The 15,127-nt window shown below is 36.3% G+C and overlaps 1 protein-coding gene across 3 annotated transcripts in view; it reads left to right on the forward strand.

Annotated features, from left to right (window-relative positions):
• The first annotated feature begins 1,867 nt into the window (after nt 1-1,867).
• Nucleotides 1,868-15,127, forward strand: part of rc3h1a (ring finger and CCCH-type domains 1a) — a 33,379-nt gene continuing 20,119 nt past the window's right edge. For all 3 annotated transcript variants that reach the window (XM_066647197.1, XM_066647198.1, XM_066647199.1), the window contains exons 1-3: nt 1,868-1,959; nt 12,166-12,605; nt 14,910-15,030. In XM_066647197.1, coding sequence (XP_066503294.1) covers nt 12,375-12,605; nt 14,910-15,030 — 352 coding nt within the window. In that variant the 5' untranslated portion in view covers nt 1,868-1,959; nt 12,166-12,374. The remainder of the gene's footprint in view (nt 1,960-12,165; nt 12,606-14,909; nt 15,031-15,127) is intronic.

Consider the following 15,127-nt stretch of genomic DNA (forward strand, 5'->3'; position numbering starts at 1 on the left):
CAAATGTCAGCGTCCATGATGGTATGAGGGGGCATCAGTGTACATGACATTAGTGACTTGCACATCTGTGGAAGCACTGTTAATGCTGAACAATATTTAAAGATTTAGAGCAACATGCTGTCATACAGACAACATCTTTATCGGCTGAAGGCCTTGCTTATATCAGTAAGACAATGCCAATGAACATTCTGCATGGGTTACAACAGCATGGCTTAAAATAGTCAGGGAGCTAAACTAGACCAGACCTGTCACCAACTGAAATCATCTGGTGCATTATCAAATGAACACTATAACTGAGACCCTGAGCTGTTCAGCAGCTGAAATCTTGTAACAACCAAGAATCAGAAACCGTTTACTTGCAAAACTACAGCAAATGGTCTTCTCAGTTCTCAAACTCTTACAGGATGTGATGTAACACAGTGGTAAACAGGCCCCTGTGCCAACCGTTTGGAACGTGTTGTTGGAATCAAATTGAAAATGGGCCAATATTTTTCAAAATATATACACTTTCTCACTTTCAACATTTAAAATGTTGTCTTGCACATCATTGCATTTTGTTTTTATTTACATTTTACATAATGTATCAACTCTTTTAGATTTGTAGATTCATTTGGCTATTAACATCATTATAAATTAAATTATCTATAAATTAAAGTCTTGTGAATAAATATTGTTCTGTGTTGTTTTGACACCTTTAGGTCCAATGATGCGAGAGAATAATAGATTTATATGGATATTTTAATCATTATACAAGAAATTACTTAATCTTTATCAAAATAAGCCTTTTAATGTGTGAAGAATAAATATCTGTACTGTTCTGTGTTGGTTTGAAATCATTAGGTCCAATAATGTGAGAGATTAATATGGTTATTTTAATCATTATAAAATAAATGACTTAATTTTTCACCAAAATTAGCCTTGTAATGTGTGAATAATAAATATCTATATTGTTCTGTGTTGGTTTGACATCATTACGTCCAACGACGTGAGAGATTAATAGATTTATATGGCCATTTTAATCATTATAAAATTAATGGCTGATTTTGTCACCAAAATAACCCTTGTAATGTGTGAAGAATAAATATCTGTATATTTGTAAGTTGATGTGACATCATTAGGTACAATAAGGAAAGAGATTAATATTTGGATATTAACATTAGACGCTATACGTTTATTCTAGTAATTGTGCGACGGTCCCTAACGCTGGAGCTGGGCGAAGGGGCAAAAACAGTGATAGTCGGCTGCGTTTCTGGCTTAATCTCAACAAGTACAGTTTAGTAAATAAAGGTTATGGATGTTATTTTTTGGTTTCTTTTGTTACATTAGGAATCTGCAACTGTACCTGTGAATATACGTTTGGTAACTGGCGAAAAAAGCGGAATTCCGAATCTCAAACGAATGTCGAATATGAAACCAACTGCTGTAGATGACTACTAATTCCATATTCGTAGCTCAGTACTTAAATTAAGGCGAAGGCGAGGAGTTGCATCTGCCGCTGTTAAAGCATTCACAGATTTTATTATATGATGTTATCTTTCTTGAAAATAATTTCTAAATATGTATTGTTGATCAAATATAGGTTTATGGAGCTGTAATGGATGACCAGAGTGGGAATTTAAATGAGACTTCCACAATTTTATTTACTGGCATTGTTTCAGAGCACTTACAACATTGCTAAATTTGTAATGACTCAACCTCCAGTACCTGATTATTATTTAATTTTATTAAGTTATGCTAATAGAAAAAAAGACCTGTGGATCAATAAAGTAGTGTAGAAAGTGAAAGAAGGAAAAGATTTTAGAGCAAAGCTTTTTGACATAGCTATTTTCTTCTCTTCTTGTTAAGGCAATTCTGCGCAGGCGCACTGACCAGTTTGTAGCCGTTCGGCGCAAACACACCCCTGCCAAAATGGTGACTGAGTTTATATTGTTGTATTTCGTCATGAATCGCTGAAGAACTGTAAGTACATAGCCGAATATTTGTGTATTCTATTCAATCATCGCCGGGTTTAAAAACCTACCGAGTACGTTAGGTAGAGCTTAAATAACGGATTCTTTTCCCACTCGCTAGCCACAAAGAAGCTACCGCTAGCAGCTGAAGTTGGCTGATTTTTCGAAATTTCCGATCCACCTTAAATGAGGCAGCGGATACAGTGTGGCGCTTCTAGTCAGCGGAAAGGAACTCCTGTACCACTTAAGGTGGAATAGACAGTTCGAATAAGAGGCAAGCGAACAAGAAGCCAGATTAGCCTCCTTTACTCATGAAATGAAATATTTAAGTGTTATAAATGAATTTTGTATAAATCTACTAGGTCCATAATATAAGCTAGCTTTATACAGTGTGTCTAAACACGTTAAAATAGCCTTTGTTTTATTTAAAGCACGTTTAATCGTTTAAATTAGTCAATGTCGCTTAACCATTTCAGCTTAACTGCTACGTTTTCGGAGTTAGCTCCGTTGCTAAGGTTAGCTGTTTTTGTGTATATGTACATATTAAATCACAATCCTTTTGTAAATATTTAACAAAACAACAGAATTATTCTCTAACTGAACTATGCTTATTACTTTTACATATCTAGCTGAATAACTAATATTAGCTATGTAGCTAGATCACAGGCTATCTAGCTGATTTGGTTATGAAATCTGGCTAACGTTAAGGGCCCGTATTCACATTATTTCGTGTAGTTTATTTTTGCACCAATGGCCAATAATAAAATTGTTGTGTCTTTTATTCATCATATAAATCGTGCATTGTGTTTTACCTAACAGATTTACAGCTTATTTTACAACTATTTTTTTTATGAATGGAATGAGTTTTTTTTCTTTCAGCGTTTTTGGAGACACTAATTTTAGCTTGTTAACATGTCCTAGTGTTATTTGTTTTAAACACAAGAAGACGTATGTGAGTATAGCAGAGCATTTCTTCTGTGATGCTTCATTGTTCCAAAACAAGCTTACACATGCTGATTCAGATAACCAGGTTTTCTGACATCATAAACCAAAGCATCCAATCTCATCAATTTGCGGGGTGGCAAGTGGTATAGGGTTAATTGGATATAGGGATGGGGACTCATTGCATGTTCATATTTAGCTCATCCTGAATGAAGATAAAAGTAGAGTTACAGGTACATGTCAATAAATTAGAAAATCATCAAAAAGTTAATGTATTTCAGTAATTCAATTCAAAAAGTTAGGAGTTGGTGTGTTCTCCCCGTGTCCACGTGGGTTTCCTCCGGGTGCTCTGGTTTCCTCCCACAGTCCAAAAACACACGTTGGTAGGTAGATTGGCGACTCAAAAAGTGTCCGTGTGTGTGTGTGTGTGTGTGTGTTGCCCTGTGAAGGACTGGCGCCCCCTCCAGGGTGTATTCCCGCCTTGTGCCCAATGATTCCAGGTAGGCTCTGGGCCCACCGCAACCCTGAACTGGATAAGCGGTTACAGATAATGAATGAATGAATTCAAAAAGTGATTTATTACAATCAGGTCAATACACTCAAATTTCCAGCGTTTATTTCTTTTAATGTTGAAGATTATTGCTTACAGCCAATGAAAACCCAAAAGTCATTATCTTAGAAAATTAGAATATTATATAAGACCAATTTAAAAATGATTTTGAATACAGAAATATTGACCTCCTGAAAAATATGTAAAATACATGCACTCAATACTTGGTCGGGGCTCATTTTGCATGAATTACTGCATCAGTGCAGTGTGGTGTGGAGGTGATCAGTCTGGCACTGATGAGATGTTATGGAAGCCTAGGTTGCTTTGATAGTTGCCTTCAGCTTGTCTGCATTGTTGTGTCTGGTGTCTCTCATCTTCCTCTTGAAAATACACAATAGGTTCTCTATGGGGTTTAGGTCAGGCGTGTTTGCTGGCCAATCAAGCACAGTGATATTGTGGTTATTAAACCAGGTATTGGTACTTTTGGCAGTGTAGACAGGTGCCAAGTCCTGCTGGAAAATGAAATCTGTGTCTCCATAAAGCTTGTCAGCAGAAGGAAAAATAGAGTGCTCTAAAATTTCCTTTTACCCAGCTGTGCTGACTTTGGACTTGATGTAACACAGTGGACTAGTATGTCACGATACCAAAATTATGACGTTCAATGCGATACCTGCCTAAATATCGCAATACCAATACTGAAACGATACAATTGCAAAAACCTAAAACATCAAGAAAAGTAATGTACTTTCTCTACAATCTAAGGGTGGTCAGCAAAATCCCTGGTGTCTGCTTGTTAAATGTGATGCCCCACGAGGCATTTCACCATTTCTGGGTCCATTCGTGCCTTCGGCCCCGTGTCATACATTCGTATGACATGTTTACTGTTTGAATAAAGCTGAATACCTCAATTGTGTGATCTCAGTTCAGGAGTTCAGAAAAAGTAATAAATTCAACATAAAAGTAAGTGAACGTGTCTTTGACACTGCCCCCCTGTAGCACTCATTGCAAATACCACTGTTATTTAAAACTCCTCCTTAAAGTACCCATACTTATTATTTGGGGTATTGTACCATTTTTAATGACAAAGTATTGAGATACTTTTCTAGTATTGGTATACCATGCAGCACTATAGTGGACCAACACCAGCAGATGACATGGCTCCCCAAACAATCACTGATTATGGAAACAACATACTAGACTCAAGTAGCTTGGATTGTGTGCCTCTCCACTCTTCCTCCAGACTCGGATCTTGATTTCCAAATGAATTGCAAAATTTACTTTTATCTGAAAACAAGACTTTGGATCACTGTGCAGCAGTCCAGTCATTTTCCTCCTTGGCCCAGGTAAGACATCATCAGTGGCTTGACACAAGGAATGTGCCAGTTGTAGCCCATGTCCTGGATACTTCTGTGTGTGGTGGCTCTTGAAGCACTGACTCCAGCAGCAGTATGCTCCTTGTGAATCTCCCCCGAATTTTTGAATGGCCTTTTTTTAACAGTCCTTTCAAGGCTGATTATTTCTGTTACTAGTGCACCTTTTTCTACCACACTTTCCTTTCACTCAACTTTCCATTAACATGCTTTGATACAGCAGGAGTGTGTCCATGACTGCGATCCCATGATTGTGTAGCCTACCAGGCTAGGAGACCATTTTAAAGGCTTAGAAAACCTTTGTAGGGATTTTGTGGTGTTAATTCTAATTTTCTGTAATAATGACATTTGGGTTTTCAGTGGCTGTGAGCAATAATCATCAACATTAAAATAAATAAATGCTTGAAATAGATCGCTCTGTTTGTAAAAAATCTATATAAGTTTCACTTTTTGACTAGAATTACAGAAATAAACAACGTTATGGTAATGCACCTGTACATGTAAAGCACTTCAAGTATTATTTATTCAAGTTTAATAGATAACTGATTTGAAGCTTTGATCAAATTGGCTGCCTCATCCAAAACATTCACTAAAAATGCAGATTGATTTGAAGAGTTTTGTTGTCATGATGTTGAAAAAATGAAATATGTTAATGGGGAGGGATGTCAAGTTGATTCTGAAGTTTTTATTGCCCTGTTTTTGTTGTTTATGGACTAAATATCAAATCAAGATGGTTAGAGATATGAGTAGCCTAAATTGAAATATTATTTAATAAGTATATTTACACAAACAATGCGAAGTAGCATCTTACTTAATGTTCTCATCTGGTCATTCATTAACCCCCCTAAAATCTCATCTCTATAAGTTATATAATACGTTATTTCCAAGAAATGGAAATATATTCAACTGTAAACATTTGCCTTCATTTCGTATGTATGAATCTAATAATTCCTGTCTGTGTCCTCACTTGCTGCCTTCAAAAATTCTATACAGTAGATACACACACATTCCACTTAATTAATTAATTCATTCATTTATTATCTGTAACCGCTTATCCAGTTCAGGGTCGCGGTGGGCCTACCTGGAATCATTGGGCCCAAGGTGGGAATATACCCTGGAGGGGGCACCAGTCCTTCACAGGGCAACACACACACACACACACACACACACATTCACTCACACCTACGGACACTTGAGTCACCAATCCACCTGCAACGTGTGTTTTTTGGACTGTGGGAGGAAACCGGAGCACCCAGAGGAAACCCACGCGGACGGGGGGGGAAAACACCAACTCCTCACAGACAGTCACCCGGAGCAGGAATCGAACCCACAACCTCCAGGCCCCTGGAGCTGTATGACTGCGACACTACCTGCTGCGCCACCGTGCCACATTCGCCACATTCCACTTCACTAAATGCAAATTTAGAAAAATGAATAATTGTTTGTTTTAATGATGTTGGTTTATTACGGTAACAAAATGCTATATACTGTCATTGTCCATCTCTCAATGTTGTGTGGTTGTCAATACCAAAATATTTTTGCCCAAAATTCTTGTACCTCTAGCATAAGGAACCATAGCACCTTTCTCCTTCAGAACAATAGCAGTATTCTGAGAACTGTGAGGTAGCTTTTTGAGATTTATTTAAAGGCATGTGTATACATCTTTAAGAATATATTTATACAGAAATTTTGAAATGGTGGACAGTTGAAATTCCCATTTTTTTAAATTTTATTTTAATTGTAACAACCTTGTAGACCTGTGGCTATGGTGACTTGGGATTTGTCTTAAGGGAAAGAACTAGAAGAACAATGTTACCTAATTTCTGATTTCTATGGTAGGCCTGTTTGAGAAGACCTGACCAGAATTGTATTCATGCTGTCTTCTGGAAAGTCATTCTAAAAGTGACTCTAAGATTATTAACTGAGCTCTGAGCACTGCACTTCTTATTGATATCTGTGGCACTGAACATTTTAGCAATTATCATAAGGCAGCAAGAAGAGTATAAGAACAAGAATGTTTTAGTAAATGCTCTGTTACACATAAAGTCTGCCCTTATGCTTATCACAGTGGAAATCTAAATGAAAGACTAAACAGCATGATCAGGATTTTCTGGTGCAGACTTTGTGCAGAAATCATGCTAAGGGCCGAGGTTGTATTGTTGTATAAGCTGTAGGGACATCCTTCTAATCCAACCCTGTGATAGTGCTATATTTACAGTTGCTGGTATGTAGATTGGTTATTCCAAATGTGTCCATATGTGTGAAAGTGAATGTTTTAGTGTGTGATGCCTTGTGATGGAAGCAGTTACAGAGAATAAATGACTGAATGGAATATGCTTAAGTGCTTAGAATGGCGCTATATAAATAAGTAAGTACCACAAACTTAATGTTTTGCTAGACTGTAGGTATTTATAATTTTGCCCTCCAGGGTTTGGTTGGTAGGTTTTATTTGTTTGTTTGTTTTTCATTGAAGGTCATAGCACACAGTAACAGTGATTGTGTTGCTTTGCAGCTGATGGTGGTCTGGCAAATCTAGGCTTACCTCGTTTTTTGTTTTGTTTAAAAAGTGAAAAGTGTCATTTGTAATATTCAGATATGCAAATGAGATATAATTTATTATAACTTGCACTGGTGTGCTGCAGTCAGAAGATCAGTTCACCTGTGCCAATATCTCACTTTATAGCACAGAGCTTGAGTGTATTATTGCAATTGTACCACAGTTCGTTGCTGCCGTTTATTGTTGTTTTTAATGGTTTATTGTTGTTTTTTGTATGGTTTTAAAATAAAGAAGACTACCGGCTGCTAAAACATTATCAGACTAGATCATAAAAGCAGAGAAACATCATTTCCTAATAACTGTTTATTATACAGATAAACACAAATATATAGATTGTTTTAATTATAGATAAGTTTTAATTTGTTTTAAGTTTAGCAAATGCTGGTCAGATTTATAAGGCCGGCTACACTACAAGTCGGAAAAATAACACAGTGTGATCTGTTAACGATATTGTAGGATCTCGTTTTGATGTCAATACTAGTGATTATATACATTTATTTGTTTTTTTCATATTGTGCAGTTGTTAAAATATGAATTGAGTGGACAGTTTTGATTTGTATGAATTAACCTCATACTTCACACACTTTTTCCCTTTTAAATGTTGTTCTTGAATATCGTACATAGGATTACAAGCAAAGGACAAAATATTGCTCCATCTTTTCCTACTTAACACATATGGTCGCCAGTAACTTAAGAGAAGCTTCTGATTTGTGTCCGCTAGCATTCATGATCTTTCTGGCCTCCATTCCAGCATCAGAAGGCTCCGAATAACTGTTGCTTGCAAACAATGGTTAGGGTAAATGCGAGATATACTTGTTTCTTGGCATGTACGGGGCAACATATTGGAGAGTTGTTTTATACCAAGCGGCACAGCACTATACCACACAGCATCTTATTGCTGAAGATAAAAAACTTGAGCGTTAACTGGAAGCTTGCTTATGTAGAGCTCAAAACTTGCTACGGGACACGTTTTGTTGTGCATTGAAACACTGCCCCATGCCTCAGCTGTCTGTCTCACTCTTGGTAAGTTTAGGGATTTTTTTTTTATTTATATATTTTTATTACTTGCTATAACCCTTGTTAAAGTATAGAGTGACCCCCCCCCCCCCCCCATTTTGTCTTTTTCTTCCTTTCCTCACCTGCCAAAATTTAAGCTGAATATCAAACCACACATGTAGAGAGAATAAATGACATTAGTTTTAGGTGCAGCAGCATGTGAACAAATATATTATTCATCAAAATACTGATCTCTGTTGTCAGCCTTATTTAAAAGACTCTGTGTCTTTCATTAAACACCATCCATGGCTGATTGGAGGTTCATTTATGTAGTATCTTTTAAGTCCAGCTCTTAATCCAACAAAGCTGCCGATGCTGTATAACTCTCCCTTTACATTTTTGTCTGATCCACAAAAACACGGTAGAAGCTCATTCATTTAGTTTTTAGTGATGCTACTAGAAATGACTTCAGTCTCTTTGCTCTTCAACCAAGCCACGAATACATTCAGTGCCCAGGATGTTTGCTGTACTGTATTGACTTAGTTTTTCTGCTACTCAAGCACATCCAAATACTTAAGTGTGACAAACCTTTGCTCATTAGATGTGTCAGGGTGGTCATTAATAGATTCATCTTCCAAATTTAAATTGAAACAGATTTTATAAACTCATTACAATTCATTTTGTAATGTCGTCTTTTACGTATATAATTAATACTTTGTTGTTGCTAGGTTAAATGTGTTTGTGGCAGAGTGATTCCAGAATAGTTTCGGTAAGAGTGCAATTATCGTGCAATAACGTCATTCCTGGAACACCTCTCAACCAATCACATAGCCGGGTCAGAACTAACTGTGGTATAATTTAATTTAATGTTTGTGATTGTTTCAGAACAAAATATTATTTTAATTTAACTATTTTATAAATGTATAAAAAATATCTACAAACGTTCTGTACTAACCTTCAAAATCTATATAAAATATATAAAAGAATCATATCACTTCTCAGTGATATGATTTTTCAATGGTTATGGATGCAACTAAGCTTTAATTGAAGTTGCTAAATATTTGAAAATACGTTTTGAAGTGAGTAAACTCACATGCACAAATCATACCAGAATTCAGTATAACAATAAATATAGATTTGGTCTATCCAAAGGTTAAAAAAAATTTAATTCTATATATAAGGCCTCTATTTAAATGAATCTTAAAGTAATGATATTCTAAATGTCATTAATTTTGTACATGAAGATGAGTGCAATCTTTAGTTCAGAATGAAGTGCTTAACAATACTTACTTCCATCAATACAAAAAGTGTTAAAAATATCTGTTTCTTAGCATGCAGACGAGTCACGTGAATGTGAATCACACCCTTCTCAGTGGGCAATGCTTAATCATAAAAAAATTATTTAGGATTTGAAAGGCAACCTGGGGGTTTTGTTGTACCACTTGTTTCCGTTTTCTTTTAGAATTGCTTTCAGTCATATGTCCCAGTCACACTTACACAAGGTTTTCTGAGCACATTTTCCTATGTTGTTGAAGGTTATGGTAACAGCACCTGTTTACACATTAGCCTGATTTTGTATGTGCTTAACAAACCTTAACAGTTTCCTGGTGTTATTTCTGGTTATGATTGACGTGCTACCCCTAATAAAAACTCTAGGTATGTCTCCCAGGCAACCTGTTTTTAGTCATAGGGAAATCCTCAAGCCTGAAACCTGTCTAAGGTTATGTAAGTAGGAGGTGTGTCAGGCTTTTGTGCAGCAGTTCACAAGGGGAAGTTTCTCAGCCTAAAGAGATAACGAGAGTCTGCTTGAATATCATGAGTGTGACCATATAGACCAGAGAAATATAAGGCTAAAGGTATACTGTAAGCAAGTTGCTTTTTCTTGTAGTTGCTGCTGTTATTTCCTTTGAGAGTATGATATAAAACAGCTTGTGGGATTCAAACAGGTGCACATTCTACAGCATGACATCAAAGATAGTGCCGAAGGAGCTTTTGTGAAGGTAAATATAGCTGGGTATGTTTTAAACTGTTCTTTGCTTTGTTTTTCCATTTCCCAATGAAGTATCTAAACTAATTGTTTGAATATAAACTATGTAGAAGAAATTTCATTTTACAAAAACATTTTTATTTTCAGTCCTGTTCAAAATGATTAGATTTTGTTTGTTGGTGCCTGTTCCTGATGTTTGGTTCAAATCTGTGTGCGCAGCCCAAAATGATTTGTTGCTTACTTGTCTCTGTTTCCTGGAGTGACTAGTACTGCACACTTTGATTAGTCACTTGAAATCCCCTTCCTTTGTTTGCCTTGAAAATGTCAATGAAACTTATGCATACTTATCGTGAAGACGTGTCATGAGGCTTGAAGTGAGTTAAGATCTACTGTGTGTCTGGACACTTCGGTGAGGCTCACTGAGGTCTGAAATGGTGAACAGTCATGTACTGCATAGACATACAAATTGGGGGCTGATTCTGATTTATTTAAAAAAAAAATCCCCAAGTGTAGTAGAGATAAAAAATTAAAAGAACAATTTAAAGTTATGCTAACATGAATAGAAAGGATTTAGGTGAAGTGTATGTAATAATAAAAAAAATTCTGTATCATAATAAAAAAAAATATGTGAAAACGTAAAGAGAACATTGCTTAAATTAATACAACACTTTGGCATACTTCATTAATTAAATGATTACATTACACAAGTTACTGGTGCTAATGTGCCCCCAATGCTAATTTCCTTAATTCTCTGACAAACCCTATTAATCTTAACATGAGCCACTCCACAGGTACTGAGCTGAAGGCTAAATGGACCTTTCGTCCATTTTAAGAGATGTTGATATACTTCTAAACATGTGAATTCTAAAACTTTGAAGCTTTACAATGACACTAATTCATCCAGGTTTCCAAAAAATGCTGGCTGTCCATTTAAAAGCAAGCGCCTCTACATCTCTGCTGTTACAATAATAATAAAAATTAATAAGCATATTTTCCTCATACAGTTGTTACTGTTATCTCATTGTGATCACATCATTTTCACTCATGTAAAGATTAGTGTTGTTTTTTTAACAAAATTCTAGTTAGTACAATAGCTGATATTCAAATTTTAATTAAAAAAATGTTATTCTCTAATTTTGATCATTTGTACTTGTCTTTTCTTGATGAAGCTGGTACATGAACACTGACATTAAAATAACTTGCTTATTTCGGCACTCATTTGGGCATTTAATGAACTTCACTGTATATTTGTACTTTGTAGTACTACAATTACAAGCTGAGGTCCAAAATGCTAAATGATCCACCACCCAAATAATACCTAATGTGTGAGGATCATGTAGGGACTTTGACCACTATGTTTCAGTGTTAAAGAAGGTTAACAAGTTATGCAAAGTAAAAGCGTAATAATTGGGGTATTACAAAGTGTGCTTATATGGAAAGTTGAGTTGATTATAAGCACAGTAAAAGTAAAATCAAGTTCATATGTATTTTATAGCTTTTCTGTATATAACACTTTCCTGCATGGTCACAAATGCAGTGCATTGAATAAAATATGTAATGTTGTAGCAATAGCTAACTGTTGCCTGAATATTTTACTCTTTTGAAGTTATAATAAATAAGTTGTCTTTAAAAATGTTTTTAGGCAACATCTTTTGCTCCCTTACTTGCTGATACTGATATGAATTCTGTATCATTTTGCATCCCTGCCTATAAATATTTTCATCTATAATACATCAAGACTTCCATTTCCAAATGTAATGGTAATTGCCAGTGGTGAGAAAAGCTGAATTTTTCTGGTCTTTTTTTTCTTGCAGGTTATGTATTCAGCACTGTGTGCTAAATGTCCACGATGCCTGAAGATATTTAAAAATCTGGATGTTCAGGAGAGTGCTTTTGATTCCCGTGGAATCTATAGGACTTTTGGCCTCATTGTTTTTAACGAAACGTACCTATACCCAAACACAATTTTAGATCTGAAAGAAGAGCTGGGTAAACCGTGCATCAGAGACCCAAGTTCGTTACCATGCCTGTACAAGCCCCACAATGGACAGAGTTTTTGTTGTGTCCCATTTGCACGCAAACATTCGAGGAGAATGTACGCAAGCCTATCAGCTTGGGCTGTGGCCATACTGTTTGCAAGATGTGCCTCAACAAGCTGCACCGAAAGGCCTGCCCCTTCGACCAGACCACCATCAGCACAGACATTGAGCTGCTACCCGTCAATACTGCCCTGCTGCAGCTGGTCTGTGGTCAGGTGAGTCACTGCTATTGCCATTTCATGGACACTAGGACCAGTTCATTCCTTTTTTTATTATAATGATTTAATCTGAGGCATAAGCCATGATCGTACACAGACTTTGTGAATTTTAAATAATGACAAACAGACTCCAGACTAGGGGTGGGCGATATGGCCCTAAAATAATATCACAATATTTCAGGGTATTTTGGCAATAACTAAAAAAAACAGTAAATATAAAAAATCTGTGAACATTTGCTAATTTTGTAAACTGTAACTTACCAAGATTCTAATTTTGTATAAAACAATAATGCAGCTTACAAATCTACCACACAACAAAGTGCAGAAAATTGTGTGCATATAAACAGCAAACGTAAACAGTTATACAGAAAGTAGCATTAATTTCACAGTAAATAACAAAACAAACATAGAGTAGAATGATTACGTAAACAAGTCAGAATATCACAATTATCACAATATTGATTTTTATATCATTTAAAAAAATTATGACGATATTATCGCGAGCAATATGAAATGGCACAGCCCTATTCCACACCCTAATGATTATTTATTTATTACAAATTTATATGTGGAAGCAGTTATGAATGGGCACCTGCCCTCTTTATAAGCGGGTGCAGTTCCCAAATTCATCAAGCAGATACAAGCTCATGTTCCCCACTGAAAAAGTGAGCCCAAGAAGTAGCCATTCCTCTGGTAGAATGAGCTCATTGTATTACTCAAGGTAATTTAAGGTATATTAATAGCTTCCTCCATCCAATGAGGCAAGTGCCAACATGACATGTGAACCTCTGTGTGAGGCAGCCCAGGAAACAAAGATCATCTTAGATTTTCACTTCCTACTGGGTCAGAAATGGTGGTGGTGCTAACAGCAAGGCAAGCTGCCTCTCCAGTATGTCGAAAAAATCCATGCCATGGCTCTCTGGCTGAGAAATGGCTTCCTTGGCATAGAGGATGTACATATGCAGGTGATGCACAGGTGGTGAGCATCCCGTTCTGCAAGCCGACATGCAGTAATGGCCTGAGTTGAGAATAGCCATAGGTTCAAAGAGAGAAACAAGAACCAAAATTGTGTGATTGCCTGTGATGAGGGTTAAGTGGAAATGCGAAATGAAGAGCAGGTACAAAAGAAAGGAAAGGGTTTCATGGAAGAGAGTGAAAATAGCGAATTTGGGAGCTGTATGCGCTATATATATATATATATATATATATATATATATATATATATATATATATATATATATATATATATATATATATACACACATACACACACATATCATGGCATTCCATTGGCCCAATACTTGTGCTAGATGGGCGTGTCACTGACAAGGACTACCGAACCATTCTGGAGGACCATGTGCACCCAATGGTTCAAACATCGTATCCTGAAGGCGGTGCCATGTATCAGGATGACAATGCACCAATATACACAGCAAGACTGGTAAAAGATTGGTTTGATGAACGTGAAAGGTAATTGTTTGGTGTATTGTCTCTTTGGCTATTTGATTTTCTTATGGGTTTGATTGGCTTTTCAAAAGTGTTCATGTGTGTTCAAATGTGTGATGGATTGGCACCCTGTTCAGTGTGTTCCTGCCATGCACACGGTAATTCCTGGATGAAACAGTTAAAGTGAATAAATGAATGTTCATCATTATCAATGAGAAAAGCTCTCCCTGAAGCAGAGGGACATTGCAGTGCTGGAAGAGAGGAGGAGCATGCATGAAAATTGAGTATATGAGCATACACTTTAGGTATTCAGTAGCTTTCTGGGATGTCAGATTTCCAAAAGAATAGTTAGTGGCAGCACCAGTCTGTTATGAAAAAGGAAACTCTTTCTGCTCTTTCCTTTGCACTTGCTGAGTCATTTGGGGAAAGATTTTGTCTGTTTGAACGTGTAATATTACGCATATCAAATGGTTTAAATGGACGACTGCTTCCTTGAATGATTCACTCACTACTGTGGAAGTGGTTAGAAAGTGAGTGGCCTGGTTCAAGTTGAGTCAATGTTGTTATTTTCACTATAATACTTACTTGGCATTAGTGCCATTAAAACTTTACATATTCACATTACATGATCCACATTATTTCCAATAACCATTCAAAGATCTTTCACCATCTTCACCCAACATTTAGTTTGGCTTGCCTACATTTTCTTTTAAATAAAAAGTTCTACTGTATGCTGTGAATGAAGCATTGATTTAATTATTCCAAATTTTTATGCATTCTCTCAGACTATGTAACCTATGCAAAGAAGCTACTCAGGGTACAGCATGTGGTAAATAATGTTGTTTCTTTCTGCAGGTTCCCAAATCTCATGCTGTCGCTTTAGTAAAAGGAGCAGAAGACACCAAACATTATGATGAGGCACGCACCTGTGTGGAGGAGCTGGCTCTCTACCTCAAACCCCTCAGCAACAACAGAGGTCCTAAATTCTTCCTGTGTAACATTTACAGTAACCTTGAATTAGCATAGAAATAATGTTGATCTTTCTTATAAAAATGTTATCCCCTTAAAGGGGA

The sequence above is a fragment of the Hoplias malabaricus genome, chromosome 16 (assembly GCF_029633855.1).
Source record: "Hoplias malabaricus isolate fHopMal1 chromosome 16, fHopMal1.hap1, whole genome shotgun sequence".
In the NCBI taxonomy this organism is placed as follows: Eukaryota; Metazoa; Chordata; class Actinopteri; order Characiformes; family Erythrinidae; genus Hoplias; species Hoplias malabaricus.